At 47.2% G+C, this 14,604-nt stretch overlaps 2 protein-coding genes across 2 annotated transcripts; both read right to left on the bottom strand.

The window, feature by feature from the left end:
* Positions 1-8,830: 8,830 nt before the first annotated feature.
* On the bottom strand, positions 8,831-12,161 carry EDB93DRAFT_1241569 (uncharacterized protein; the record flags this gene model as incomplete). Its single annotated transcript, XM_041451892.1, has 13 exons — positions 8,831-9,132; positions 9,184-9,854; positions 9,907-10,045; positions 10,093-10,278; positions 10,333-10,411; positions 10,514-10,680; positions 10,738-10,869; positions 10,912-10,927; positions 10,977-11,142; positions 11,188-11,381; positions 11,437-11,808; positions 11,860-12,049; positions 12,145-12,161. The coding sequence occupies 13 exons, from the start codon at positions 12,159-12,161 to the stop codon at positions 8,831-8,833; spliced, it is 2,631 nt and encodes an 876-aa protein (XP_041305856.1).
* Positions 12,162-12,704: 543 nt separating this feature from the next.
* On the bottom strand, positions 12,705-14,281 carry EDB93DRAFT_1252239 (uncharacterized protein; the record flags this gene model as incomplete). Its single annotated transcript, XM_041453260.1, has 6 exons — positions 12,705-12,926; positions 12,978-13,310; positions 13,650-13,756; positions 13,793-14,021; positions 14,083-14,146; positions 14,208-14,281. The coding sequence occupies 6 exons, from the start codon at positions 14,279-14,281 to the stop codon at positions 12,705-12,707; spliced, it is 1,029 nt and encodes a 342-aa protein (XP_041305855.1).
* Positions 14,282-14,604: the final 323 nt, after the last annotated feature.

Genomic DNA, 14,604 nt, shown 5'->3' with positions numbered 1-14,604 from the left:
ACCTAGACCGAACGTGCCTTCCTGTTATGGTCTTACCCTTTACCGATTACGTCCCCTGTCCTCTATATAAACTCGCTACCATGTACTATATTCCCTAACTTGAATCTACTTGGTTCTTGACCTCCTACTCCCACCAGAGTGATCCTTCTGCCTCGCCAGCAGTCTATATTCTATCTTCTTATCTGCTCTTCACGGATAAGCCTATAGTCTCGACCTTTACTCATCGACTTCGTCGACGAGCAAAGCCCCTGTTAACTAGTCGGACTTCCGTCCTTCTAATTAACGACGATCCTTACGATTAACCTTCGGGTGTCGTAAGTCTAGGCCGATATAGCTTATCGTCTCGCATCCACGTGACATAAGCTACCCGATTAGGACATAGGCGTTAAATCGTACTTGCCGAAGACACGCCAAGTACGACCCCTAACCTTGGGCTAGCCCAAGGACGTCCACAGACCGTTGACGACACAAGCTCTGTTTGAGCGTCGCCAACAGATACCATCCAAGTCGTAACAATGCGCACCCGCAGGGTTTTAGAGAAGCTCCGTCAAGAGCAGCTCTTCCTCAAACCCGAAAAGTGCACTTTCGACTCCCAAGAGGTAGAGTACCTTGGGATGATCATCCGACCCGGACAGGTTGCCATGGACCCAGCAAAACTCAAGGGGATTAGCGAATGGCAGACTCCATCGACAGTGAAAGAAGTCAGATCCTTCCTAGGGTTCTGCAATTTCTACTGTCATTTCATCTCCCATTATTCCGACCTCGCTCGCCCCCTCCTAGACCTCACAAAGAAAGACACTGTGTTTTCTTGGTCCACCGACTGCGAAGCTTTGTTCCAGAAGCTGAAACAGTGTTTTACCACTGAACCTGTACTCCGGAACCCCGACCCCTCTCGCCAATTTGCATTGGCCACAGACGCATCGCTATTTGCGACAGGAGCAGTCCTCCTGCAAACCGATGACAATGGGTCTTACCACCCATGTGGATATCTCTCGCAGTCTCTCAATGCTGCGGAACGGAACTATCAGATTTACGACCGAGAGCTTCTTGCGGTTATCCGTGCCCTGAAGGCATGGAGACACTTCCTTGAAGGCAATCCCCACCCGGTGATCGTCTTCACCGACCACAAGAATCTCCTATACTTCCGTTCCTCACAGACACTGACACGCCGGCAAGCCCGCTGGCAGCTCACCCTCTGCGAATACGATCTCCAATTCCATCATGTCCCAGGCAGCAAGCTTGCTGCACCCGATGCTCTCTCCTGATGACCGGATCATGACAATTTGGATCGTGATAACGAGGATGTTGTCCTCCTCCCTGATTCGCTCTTTGTTAAACTTATTGACACTGCCCTAGTGTCAAAGTTCAAGGCAGCGAATGATAACCCTGCTGATCTCACTATAAAGACAGCAGCTGACGCCTTAAATGGCCTCTGCGCCCCCCCTATGAAATCTGCCTTGTCAGACTGGCGCATTGACGAAGGCATCCTTTATTTCAAGGACCGAGCCTACATCCCCCCTGACCTCTGGAAGCGCATTCTGGAGCTCCACCATGACCACCCGACTGCCGGGCACCCCGGACGTTCCAACACCGAATGGAACATCAAGAAAAGCTATTGGTGGCCCGGCATGGGCACCTTCATCCGACAATACGTTGACGGCTGCACTATGTGCCAGCAGATGAAATCCGACACTCACCCCACCACACCTCCCCTTATGCCCATTCCCTCCACCTGTACTCGACCGTTCTCCCAAGTTTCAGTCGATCTTATCACTGATCTTCCGGAGAGCACCGGCTATGATTCCATTATGGTCGTGGTCGACCATGGGCTTACGAAGGGGGTAATTTTCTCGCCTTGCAAGAAAACCATCACTGCAGAAGGCATTGCTGAATTATTTTACAAAAAGGTGTTTATGCGATTCAGATTATACGACAAGATCATCTCCGATCGAGGCCCACAATTCGCCTCGAAGCTAGCAAAAGAACTCGGACGGCTCCTGGACTACCAGGTAGCCCTCTCCACTGCCTATCATCCCCAGACTGGATGGGCAGACAGAACGAATGAACCAGGAGCTGGAGACATACCTTCGGATCTATTGTAGGACGACTCCTAACGATTGGGCCAAACACCTTCCCATGGCCGAATTCGTCCACAATTCCAGACTGACACTCCGCTCGGAACGCATCCCCGTTCTACCTCATGATGGGTTACGAACCCAAAGGCATACCTTACGCCTTCCCCGACTCAGCTCTGCCAGCAGCAGAGGATCGAGTCAAGAAACTCGCGAAGATCCGTGAAGAAGCCCTTGCATGCCACAGCCTTGCGCAGCAACACATGGCAGAACGCACGTTCGGGCGAAAGTACCAACCTTGGAAGGTTGGGGACAAGGTGTGGCTATCTGCTGCGCATTTGATCACCCACTTCCCTTCAAAGAAACTCGCACCGAAACGATACGGACCCTTTACCGTTAAACAGGTCCTTTCCCCTATCACGTTCACCCTCGAACTCCCTGCCACCTGGCGTGTTCATCCCACGTTCCATGCATCAGAATTATCCTCCTATCAGGAGACGGACGTGCATGGCCCGAACTATACTGAACCGCCACCGGACCTGATCGACGGGGAAGAACATTACGAAATAGAAGCGATCCTCCAACACAGGGGTACCGGAACGAAACACCGATACCTGGTCTCCTGGGTTGGCTACCCACCCTCCGAACGAACGTGGATCCCAGAGAAGGAACTGAAGTCCGCAGCGGAGATGCTCAAGGACTATAAGAAGAGACTCAAGCTGACAACAAAGCTCCTCAGTTGTTAACCAGCTACCATCATCTCCATGTCTACCACTTCGTCCAATGCCTCCTCCCTCTCCCTCGGTTCCACACCCTCTATCGTCGAACTCATCCACGAGTTCACCATTCCTTTTACGCAGACCCCGGACTCTCAGAAGGCATTCTGGGAGGCCGTTATTCTCGACGCGCAGTACGCGCTTAGACTCAACAGCTTTATTGACCGTACCAAAGACACGGTTCTCTTGGAACTTGTCAATGCCTTTCGGGCAGTTGACACTATCGCTTTCACAACCGGACCACACGGTATCCTTCCCCCTAGCCCAATCACCCGATACTCCGTCACGAAGGCCAAGAGGTCCCTCTTGAACCTTCTAGCATCTAGAAATTTCGGCGACGTAGTCGCCAAAATAGAAGGAGAAATCGCATACAACCAACCACCTGTACAGGCATCCGTTGTCGAGCATACTGCCGAGTGCAGTGCTCCAACTCCTCCTCCTGAACGATCCAACCTTATTCCCACCAACCTCACATCCAAAGAAATCGACAGAATGTTCGCAGAACACGAAGAAGAGCAGTACAGGATGATGACCAGCGACGAGCTCGAAGAACTCCGAGCTGCCATCATTAACGATGAGGTCGTCGCCAACGACCCATTACCTGCTCCCTATAAAGGGAAGAAGAAGCACGAAGAAGAAAAGTCGAGTGAGGAAACTCGCACACCACCTTGGAGAAAGACGAACAAAGAAAACAAACCGAGCCTGGAAGCTCGTCTTACCACTCCCCCTCCAGGGTTCACCTCTACCGATGACATACCAATATTATCCATCGGGTCACCTATCATCAGGGACGATACCCCTATCCCTGTCCCTCCACCCACACGTACCCCTCGACGAAGTCGCCGACTGAATACCGAGCGCATTCTTGCACTCGGATTACCCATCACTCGACATGTACTGGGTCAGGATCCCACTAGGCAACAGATACTTAACGATACGCACACCAGGACGACCCCACAACCCTACCAGTGCAACTTTAAGTGCAGGGTCTGCCACCAATATGGCCACAAACAGAAACAATGCGAGTGATACTTCTGCTGCATTTGTGGACAGTTTGTCCCCGGACATCTCACCCCCTTCTGCCCTCGCCTTCATGGCAAGAAGATCCTTCGTCGAGGAATATCCTGGGAAACATTCTACACTGACATGCGTCAGTTAGAAGCAGCATATGATCACGATGCGGCGCGACTTGAACAAGATAGAGAAGAGAACACCTTAGAAGCCATGGACACGCTCCGTGACCTCGACTGTGACCCCTCCTGGTATGACAATATAGATAACTGAACTCGTTGATTTCAGTCCTAGAAACCGGGGTAATGTTACGAGAACATCTAGACGCTTGGGCCCCTATCATTTTTCTCCTGATCCTCCTCGTATCAGCCCTTGCATCACACCCTTACCCTGACCTTACCCTGGTCATCCTTGTCATTCTCGCATTCCCTTTCGCTCTCTACCTGTCGCTTCAGCAGAGCCAGTACATCTGGCCGGATCCTTTCGCTGACGAAGCATATCCATGCTCCGTTCCACCTCCTGACTGATCCTGCGGACAGTCCCCTTGCCCTTACTGTCCAGACGGTAACCTATGATACGATGCACGACGCATCCCCTTTACCCTGTTTCCTTTCCTGATCTCTGACTCGATGCGCAGTTGCACATGCGACTTATACTTAGCTCCGCAGCTGCACGATCGTGCCCCTGCATGTTTCACTTCTTATTCTGATCTTTGACTCACTTTCTTATCCGCACGTTCAGAGCTCACCCGTGTCTCACCTCGAACGTGCCTTCCTTTTATGGTCATACCCTTTACTGTTACTTCTCTTGGTAGTACGAGTTATCATCCACTAATATGCTTCCTGTCCTCTATATAAACTCGCTACCATGTAACATATTCCTTAACTTGAATCTACTTGGTTCTTGACCTCATACTCTTACCAGAGTGATCCTTCTGCCTCGCCAGCAGTCTATATTCTATCCTCTTATCTGCTCTTCGCAGATAAGCCTATAGTCTCGACCTTTACTCATTGACTTCATCGACGAGCAAAGCCCCTGTTAACTAGTCGGACTTCTGTCCTTCTAATTAACGACGATCCTTATGATTAACCTTTGGGTGTCGTAAGCCTAGGCCGATATAGCTTATCGTCTCGCAAACCGCTTGACATAAGCTACCCGATTTGGACATAGGCGTCAAATCTTACTTGCCGAAGCCTCGCCAAGTAAGACCCCTAACCTTGGGCTAGCCCAAGGACGTCCTCGACCGTTGACAACACACGCTCTGTTTGAGCATCGCCAACAGATACTATCCAAGTCGTAACAATTGCACAAATCATCGAGTGTCAAGTACCAAAACCCGAAACTCAACACCCAGTACACCCATCACCAAGTGCCAAGTGCCAAGTGCCAAGGCCTGAACCCCGATGTCTGAAGCCCAAAACCTGAAGCCCAAAACCCAAAACTATGTATATAACATATCAATATTTTCCTCACTGCACCAATCACCAAGTGTCATGTACTGAAACCCGAAACTCGACACCCGGTACACAAATCACCAAGTGCTGAGTGCCGAGTGCCGAGTGCCGAGTGCCGAGGCCTGATGTCTGAAGCCTGAAACCCCAAGCATGACACCCGAAAATATGTATATAACATATCCATATTTCCCTCACTGCACAAATCACCAAGTGTCGAGTACTGAAACCCAAAACTTGAGACCCGGTACACAAATCACCAAGTGCTGAGTGCTGAGTGCCGAGGCCCAACATCCAAAGCCTGAAACCCAAAGATATGTATACAACATATCCATATTTCCCTCACTGCACAAATCACCGAGTGTCGAGTACCGAAACCCAAAACTCAACACCCGGTACACGTGACTACAACTGGACATGAATTCTGTATTTGTATGTATTATCCATTGATGTAGGGTTCAAATAACTTGGGAATTGTATTGACTACCAAGGGTCGGGACTCAGGACTCGCTAGTCAATATAGGAAAATGATAATGAAAAAATGAAAATTATTATTATGCTTAACTTTCTTAATGAAGGTTGTAGTCCAAGTCTATGTGAGTGTATTGGTGGTCCTACCAAGTATTGGTACTCAGTGTAGTGATGGTTGTGGTGCTGGGCTCAGAACCACTGATTTTCATACTCATATCATTCTTGTCAATTGGAGATTATTTGAAGACTACATTAAATGTTAGTCAGTGTCGAGTATGATAATGAATGTATAGTCATACCTCAGTCTTAGAACAAATAGACTGAGGTAGGGTGATGCATGTATGAGGATTATATATTTGTCTGGCATGTTAGCAATGATTGGGTTTCGGGCTTCGGAATTTGGGCTTCAGATGTCGGGTTTTGGGCCTTGGCACTTGGCACTCTGCACTTGGTGATTTGTGTACTGGGTCTCAAGTTTCAGGTTTTGGTACTCAACACTCAGTGAGTTGTGCAATGAGGGAAAAATGGATATGTTGCATACATATTATCAGGTTTTAGGCTTCGGGATTTGGGCTTCGGACATCAGGTTTTGGGCCTTGGACATTGGAGCTCAGGCCTCAGCACTCAGCACTTGGTGATTTGTGTACCAGGTGTCAAGTTTCGGGTTTTGGTACTCGACACCCGGTGATTTGTGCAGTGAGGGAAATATGGATATGTTGTATACATATTTTCGGGTTTTGTGCTTCGGGGTTCAGGCCTCAGCACTTGGCATTCAATGATTTGTTTAATGTAAATGAAAAATGGGCATGTTGCATACTGGGTTTCAAGTTTTGGGTTTTGGCACCCGACACTCAGTGATTTGTGCAATGACTGAAAAATGGATATGTTATATACATGTTTTCAAGTTTTGGACTTTGGGGTTCGGCCCTCAGCACTCGGTACTTAGTGATTTGTGTACTGGGTCTCGAGTTTCGGGTTTTGTCACTTGACACTCGGTGATTTGTGCAATGAATGAAAAATGGACATTTTGCATACATGTTTTTGGGTTCCGGGCTTCGAATTTTGGGTCTCAGGCTTCGGGTCTATCAGGACTCAGCACTCGGTGATTTGATAACTGGACTTTTGAGCTTCAGGCTTTGGGTGTTCAGGTGTTCATGTGTTTGGTGTAAGGAAATAGAAATTTCACACATTTTCACCAGTTTCCATTTTCCAGTCTCAAGCTTGGGGTGTTCGGGTGTCCGGAATGGATGTTGCACAATGGGATTCGGTTTTCGGGCATCTGGGACTCGGTAATCCATGAATGTCAGACAGATATCTCACTACCTCGGCCCACCCGTCTATATAACATCCCCCTCAATCGGCCCACCCGTCTATATAATGAATATTCCACCACTCCCTCGGCCCATCCATCTAAAAAATAATTCCAGTATGTCAGCCCACCCGTCTATACAATAAACCCTTACATCGGCCCACCCGACATCTTTGAGGATATATATAATATCAGCATAGATGGGCCCACCCGTCTCCATTGGAAATAATATCCCTCCCGGCCCATCCGTCTCCATCAGGGATATACATAACATCAGCCCATAGTCTGCTGGCCCATCTTATATGGGATATTATGTAGGTCGGGTGACCTATATACACCTGTACCTGTAGTATTGAAGCTTCAAAGTATGAGATTAGTAGTGATGGCCAGGTCTGGTTCTAAACCGCGGTTCGAACCTGACCAAAGTCCGGTTCAAGGTTCGGGCAATACGGAGGACCGAACTGTTGGTCCGGTCTGCGGTTCAGGGACGTGCAGAATTCCAGAACCGGTTCTGAACAGGTTTGAACCTGTTCAAACCGATGGCAAGTCAGTATGTAGTTTAAGTGTAGTACTTATAGGCAGAGATGACAAAACATTTGGTATCCATATCGTACATAATGCAAAAAGAACAGTTTGGAATGCATCAGCATAAACGAGGGTAGAATCACCAGTAACTGTATCATGGGCACTGGATGAGCTGTGGTGGCAGTGGAATAAATGCCTGAGAAGTGTGCTTCTTTGCGGTTCTGAGGAGTGGGAACAGCCTTGTGCAGAGGACTGAGAACAAAGAGGTCAAGAAAATGAAATTGAAGTGATAGCGATGACACATGTAAGCTGGTGAGACTCCATCGAAAAAACCATGGGGTACCTGATGAGCAGGTGGACGTCGTTGGACTGGAGGTCATATAGCATTAGCCAGGATCGATCGCTATGACATTGTTTAGATGTGTGATTCTCTGCTCAGGAAGGAAAATCAAGGAAAATGAGAGAAAGAATGCAAAGAAAAAGACACGCAATTGCAAATGAGACCATACACAGGAAAGCTATAGAAACTCTTCACATTGTCTGGAGGCGGCAGCTCATGAGTCGCACTGTGATTGTACTCCTGTACAACACCTGGGTCTGATTCAGAACATGCAGGTGCCAATGCAAGCCAGAAGAGTGCAAGTGCTGAGCATGAGTACTAAGCGAGTGAAAGTAGCATTTAGTATTACATGATGCATCTGTTGTTGGGCGTGTTTCAATATAATTTTTCTTGACGAAATTTTTATATATAGTTTGGATGGTCCGGTTCTCGGTTCGAACCCTCACTGAACCAGAACCGGACCATTTTTGGACCAAACCGGACTTTTCCATCACTAGAGATTAGACACACACCTTGATGCACAAATGACTCTAAACCATTGACAGTGAAGCATCAGGCCAGAGAATATTGTGAAGCATCAAGCTAGAGAGTACCACCTGCCCATCAATATAGACACAAAGCTGACATAAGGCCCCTTCTGCTATTCTTGCAAGCCCAATTGTTTTGGTGCCTCTCCACCGTTTACAGTACCGAAAGATCTCAGTTCCTAATCTCAGAGCCCGATTCCATCATTGGTGCTTCTCTGTCTCGTTGGTGCTTCTGTCTGTTGTTGTGCTTGGGTGCCTCTCCACCGTTCATGGTACCAGGAACCAACAAAATGAAAATTGCTATATTTAGCTAACATACACTAGACAGAAAACATCAAAAAAGCTCTACTACGATGCGGGGGATTCCATAGCAGGTGATGGGGACTGGAGAAGGGCCGGCACAACACTCCACATCTCCTGAAATCTGTCTCGCATGGCCCTCCGAAGAGCAGCCTGGCGCCTTGCATATTTACGGACACCCTCCTGTTCAGGTGCGGCTAGCGCCATCCTCCAGCTTGCTTGCTCCTCCCACCACCCTGCGTGCCACAAAAGAAAGCTGACTATGCGCCACATCTCCTCTTGAAGGAGTTCGACTTCTTTATCCCAACGATTGGTGCACGCCCTTGATTTGCACCATTTGATACGCAAAGCTACCACATGCGTAAGGATAGCTCCATACAACCAATCATGCAAATGCTTACCTTCTGATAAAACAGCCTCGCCATCTTCTCCAATCGCAGCCACCCCACGAGCCTTCCATATCCACAAAAGTGTGTGGTTTCCCTCGGATTGGCCAATATCTCCCTCTGACATCCCGCGAACATCAGCCGCCAGCAGCTGAGGCAATTCTACCTCCCAATCTGGTCTGTCTAGCACTGTTGACAGCATCTTGACTGCCACCCAGGCCCTATGATACCAAGCAGCAGCTGTCCCAATGGTCTGCTCCACTTTTCCAAGCATGGCGGATGCCCTGGTATTGGCCCATTGCCCCCAAATGTAAGTGTCCTTGAACTTGTAGAGATGTGTGTGAAGACAGAGTTGCCGGCGAATGTCATTGAGAGCTTCGTGTGCCTGTGCACGTCGCAATTCCCACTCATATTCACAAAGCTGCTCGTCACACGACATCTCGGCTGCCTCCTTCAGCTTTGATGGTAGCCAAAGCTTGACTTCATAGGCCTTCTCCTCGTGAGCTGATTGTGCACCTACCATTTCAGATGCACGCAAGCGACCGACAGCGGGCATGTAGAGTAATTGGACATTGCACCACTGCTCTATCTTGCGCAGCAGTGCATTTGAACACTCTTGCAGCTTCGTCCGCTGCAAGTCTGTTGGATGGCTACTCAGGGCATTGTGATCTTGCTGCAGCCAAAATCTGTAGATTATTTTATTAGAAAATGCCAAATAAAATACATTGAAAAACTTACTGTTGTTCCTCGAGGTCCATTCCTGATGAAATGAGTACACTGTGTGACACCTCCGTGTGTAGTGATTTGTTCAAACCTCTTTCAAGGTCTTTGGCTTCCTGTTGTGAGAGTCTCAGGTGCACAGCAGCCTGCATCAAGGCTATATATGATCAGTGAACGTAATAGATAGTGTGAATTCACACTTACTGATGGTTGTTGTCTCAAAGGGATTTTTGTTGGACGTGTCAGCCTCCCAGTTTTCGATAGCTTCTTTCCACCCTGCTACCTCACCTGGTCTTTCTTGCATGAGTGTAACATGAAAGTCATCGAAATCTTGTTGGTGTCGGTCACGTTCGGGAATTGCAACCTTGATTTTGCTCAGCAAACTAACACCTAAAGATTTTCTTGGTTATTTATGTTGGGTGCACTGAAGTAAATGACACGTACCAAAGTTTGTAACTTTCTTCCAATTGTAGTCGCCAAAATGGTTGTCCAGTGTATCTCGACAAGCCCCAGGACACATCTCCTGTGTACTTGTAGCAATGGGGTTGATATTCGCCCAACCTCATTCTGGAGCCTCGCCATCTGTGTGCCCCATTCCCTTGATAAGATTGTGTGAAAATGTAACCTGGCACATAGTGATGTGAGCAGGCAAGTGGAATTTTGGGACAAGAAAGGTCATGATTTTACCATCACGCGCGAAGTGCATGCGTGAGGGGTATTTTGACATCCAGCCCCATAGGTGTTTGCTCCATTGACAAGCGATATCGTATGACACGTTCAATACGATGATATCTTCAGAATGTTGCATGGTCGACAAAAACAAGTAATCCATGTTGATATACCTGTTACAAAGAATCAGCAGGAACATTTTCATATCATCGAATACATACTTTTCACCCTTCTGAAGGTCACCCACCCCACACGGCCGCTTGAAGTTGTGACGAGAACAATCCACAGTCCCAGCTCCAGTTGCAGCCAATCCTCATGAGTTCTTCGTTTCAGCAAGATTCACAGCATTGTGACTAGCACATGTGCTTTTCTAGACCAGACATTTGAGTGATTGTATTGAAAAAAAAACGTTAACATACCTCTTGTGGTACTGTTCCAACATCGGTCAGGAATCCTTTGAACCCAGTCTCCTCAACGAAATAAGCCCATCCTCTACTCAAACCAGGGTCAATCCTGTCCGAGGAAATGTTCTTACGTGCCAAGTGGAAATTCACATCAATGGCCCGAAATTGTGCATACAGCCACCTGCAGGCATAAGTAAGCTAATCAAGCAAGGGCGTGAACACATACCGTTTGTCCAGAAGCGCTACTTTCCAGTCTTCTGGTAAGTTCTTGCCTGGGTGGGGGCAGGCAGGACAAACCATGGCACATGACCCCTGTTCAGTTGCATTGATGCCAGCGGGGTCATGACCTTGGCCGAATCGCTTCAAAAGCTTAAGATTACGCCATTGTTTGATCTTGCGCAAGAGACTGTCATAACAATCCTAAGGAATCTGTAATTAGTGAACTACACTTTCATCGAGACACGCTACTATTTACTTTGCATGGCTTGATGCCTGTATTATCAGTAAGACGTGCCAGTGTTTGCCAATATTCGAAGGCAGAGGCTTTGGACTCAAACATAAGCATGTGGAAATGTTCGAGAAGATGGAACATTGCCGCTGATTTTGGATCTATGCTGGTCGCAGAATACCAGCGAGCTCGCAGGATTTGGTTGATATGACTTAGTGCACTCTCACATGAACAAAAATCTAAGGCGAGTTTGTAGATACCATTAATGTCGAGAATGATAAAATCATCATCATAGGCACGGGAATGGTTGAAACATTGTTCGCCAACTGGGTGGCCAAGCTGGACATGGAGTCCAAGATACTTGAGTGTGGTATCCTCGAAGAAAGAACCATTCCAGAACTTGAAGGGTGATTAGCACGCAACTATAGAAATGTAAAATAGGGTACATACTTCGATCTTGTGCAAAGGGTTTTCGCGGTGCCTGTTCACGATACACCCTTGACAGTAGAGCTCTGTCCCAAAACAATCCTGGCAATAATATCCATGCTCAGATGCGCATTTGCTGTGCCCTTGGCAAGTTTCCCTGGATGCGTAGTCCCCACGTCCTTCGAGTCTGATCAACTCAAGAAGATACTTTTCGCTGTAGAAAGCTGATCTCCGCTGGGCTCAGCAGAAATCGTACTACCTAGACAACAAATATTTAGGTAGATCTTAGCACGACCTAGTCTGCTATACTTGCAGAGCAAGTGCATTCGATCCTATAGGGGTTGCTAATTGGTATTAGTAGTAAAAATGCGTCAGTAATGCAAATAACTAAAATGTCCGATGGTGCGAAACAATGTTCGAAGGTAAATCGATGATGTCCGAAGGTACTTATCCAATGTCCGAAGCCAAAGTGCGATGTCCGAGATTTCGGACTTTCGGACTTCACGATAATAGGTCGGAAACTTTATAACGAGTGTTGGATTGCGAGCGGTATGCACGAGTATAATGAGTGACGGAGTATGATGGTGAATGAATGGTAATATTTCGCAATGCAACTAAGAACTACGAGAATATTCTGGGTGATCTGCAGAGTCGGGAAACGGCTCCTAACTACTGGATGATGATTGCTACGGGTCACTACAGAGTATTTAAGTAAGTACATAGAAATTCGGAAAACTACAGGCGAAGATAGTAGCGATATATTTTGGGTCCGATATCCTATGTAATAAGACACAAGGTACTGCGGACATGTAATAATGTGGTCTGAATGTCAGAAAACGTGCACAGGAATAACTACGCACCTAGTGAGGCTAGTTCGGATGGACAGGACACGGGATGGACAAGTGTGCGCGAAGTGCGATCGGCCGATGCGATGTCCGAAGGTCCGATGCGCCGGATCCGATACGGAGTGGCTCGGACATGTGTGCATATGTTTTGGGTGTTGACATGAGTATGGAAATATGTGGTTTTGAGCCCAACGCTGCGACCATCGCTACATCGCGCTCATGAAGCCAGAGAGCCATTGTGCGGTCCTGTAGAGTTGAAGTTAGATTAAGATACCATATGGTAGAATGGTATCATACACCGGTTGACCTGAGACATTTCTTCGGCCCAACAGTAGACTCCTTCAAAAAATTCTCATATGCAGGATCCACCATGTCATAGTCTATAAGTTCAGTGTCAGTGTGTGTATGTGAATCAAACCCGAAATCTTCCATAGTTATGTCGACTCCTGATGGTGGGTGAGAGACGACTAAAGATGGCTCATGTTCAGCTATGAAGAATTCCGTTTCAGAGGCTACCTTGCCAGAAAATGTACGAGTGAAGCAAGAATGTTTGTGGTAAAGCCTGCGCTCCTCGGCTACATGGCTTTGGGCTTTCTGATGCTGATCGTTGATACACCAATCTTGCTTGAGCTTGTCCAATGTGCATCATTTTTTACTAACCATGGTGTGAGGCAAGGCTTATAGACACTGCACGACAGCACAATCATCAATATGATCGCGTGGTACATACAACAACTTATAGCACTGCAGCAGAATCAACCTTTTTCACGCCTTTGTCACGCCTTTTCTGTGTTGAAAAAGGTTGATTCTGCTGCAGTGTAGCTAGAGTCTAGACACTGCACGACAGCAATGCGATCACATGGCACATAGCACATGCAATATTCTACATAATGTAAGGACATGGCAATTTCAAGTAGTTACAGAGACGCTAATATCTGTTAGTTATAATTTTAATGCCTTCTGCCACACCAACTGATCAGACATGAGAGCTTCAAAGTACATATCTGCGCTATCATCCATCAATGAGAGTGCTTTGTCCCATGCATCGCAATGCAGCTCCACTATGTCAACAGCGGCTGCAGACTTTGAGATCAGATGGCATGTACATGTACCTTCTGCATGTAATGCGCCTGCAAGCACCTCCCTAGCCTCTGAAAGAAGTTCTTGCGCCTCTGCTACTATGCATTCATAAGTTGGCCTTACAACCTGCCAACCTTCGTCATCCACTTTGTGGACAAGTGTGAGGCCCTGTGACTGGAGAACAGTGTATTGAGAATGGCCTGGCTGATAGCCAAGATTGAGCCATATCAAATCTAGTCGTGCTATAAAATGTTGGGTAGCCTGTCTCATGGTTCATCCGGTCAGTGTAAAATGTAAATTTGATAGTATATGGTGTACACACCACAGTAGCTCCCAGATGCTTGCGCCAATGAGTCCTAGATTTCAAGCGCTCATCAAGCTTGTGCCTACGTGAAATGCGACAAATTGTAATCCATGTCATACTGAAATTTAGACTTGGAGGCTTACCTTTCATAACACCTGCGCTTAGATTCCAGTCGGGCATTGTGACATTGTTGCTCGTTCTTATACTTCAGTGGCATGAAGTCGAAAAAGAAATTCCAGGGAGGAGTGTAATGACTTGAGTATTGTAGACTATAACAGTGCTTGTGGTCGATGAAAGAGTACGAAAGAGTATGGCCAGGCATGTGACTTCCATTACTCCATAGTCAGACTTAGGGCTAAAAGCATTCATTACTGAGCGCACAAGCACTTCAGGACACATAAAACTGCACATTTACTCAACAAATACTCTCAGCCACGGCAGTGTGGATGATGTTATCATTGTCATTATTCCTCTCGTTAAATAGCCCATCATGTATATTTGTTGAATTCAAGCTAGTCACAAATTAAGTATTGGCAGTAG

This window comes from Suillus bovinus (assembly GCF_016758785.1).
Source record: "Suillus bovinus strain UH-Sbo-P2 chromosome Unknown EDB93scaffold_44, whole genome shotgun sequence".
NCBI lineage: Eukaryota > Fungi > Basidiomycota > Agaricomycetes > Boletales > Suillaceae > Suillus > Suillus bovinus.
This window is presented reverse-complemented; position numbering and strand designations above follow the sequence as displayed.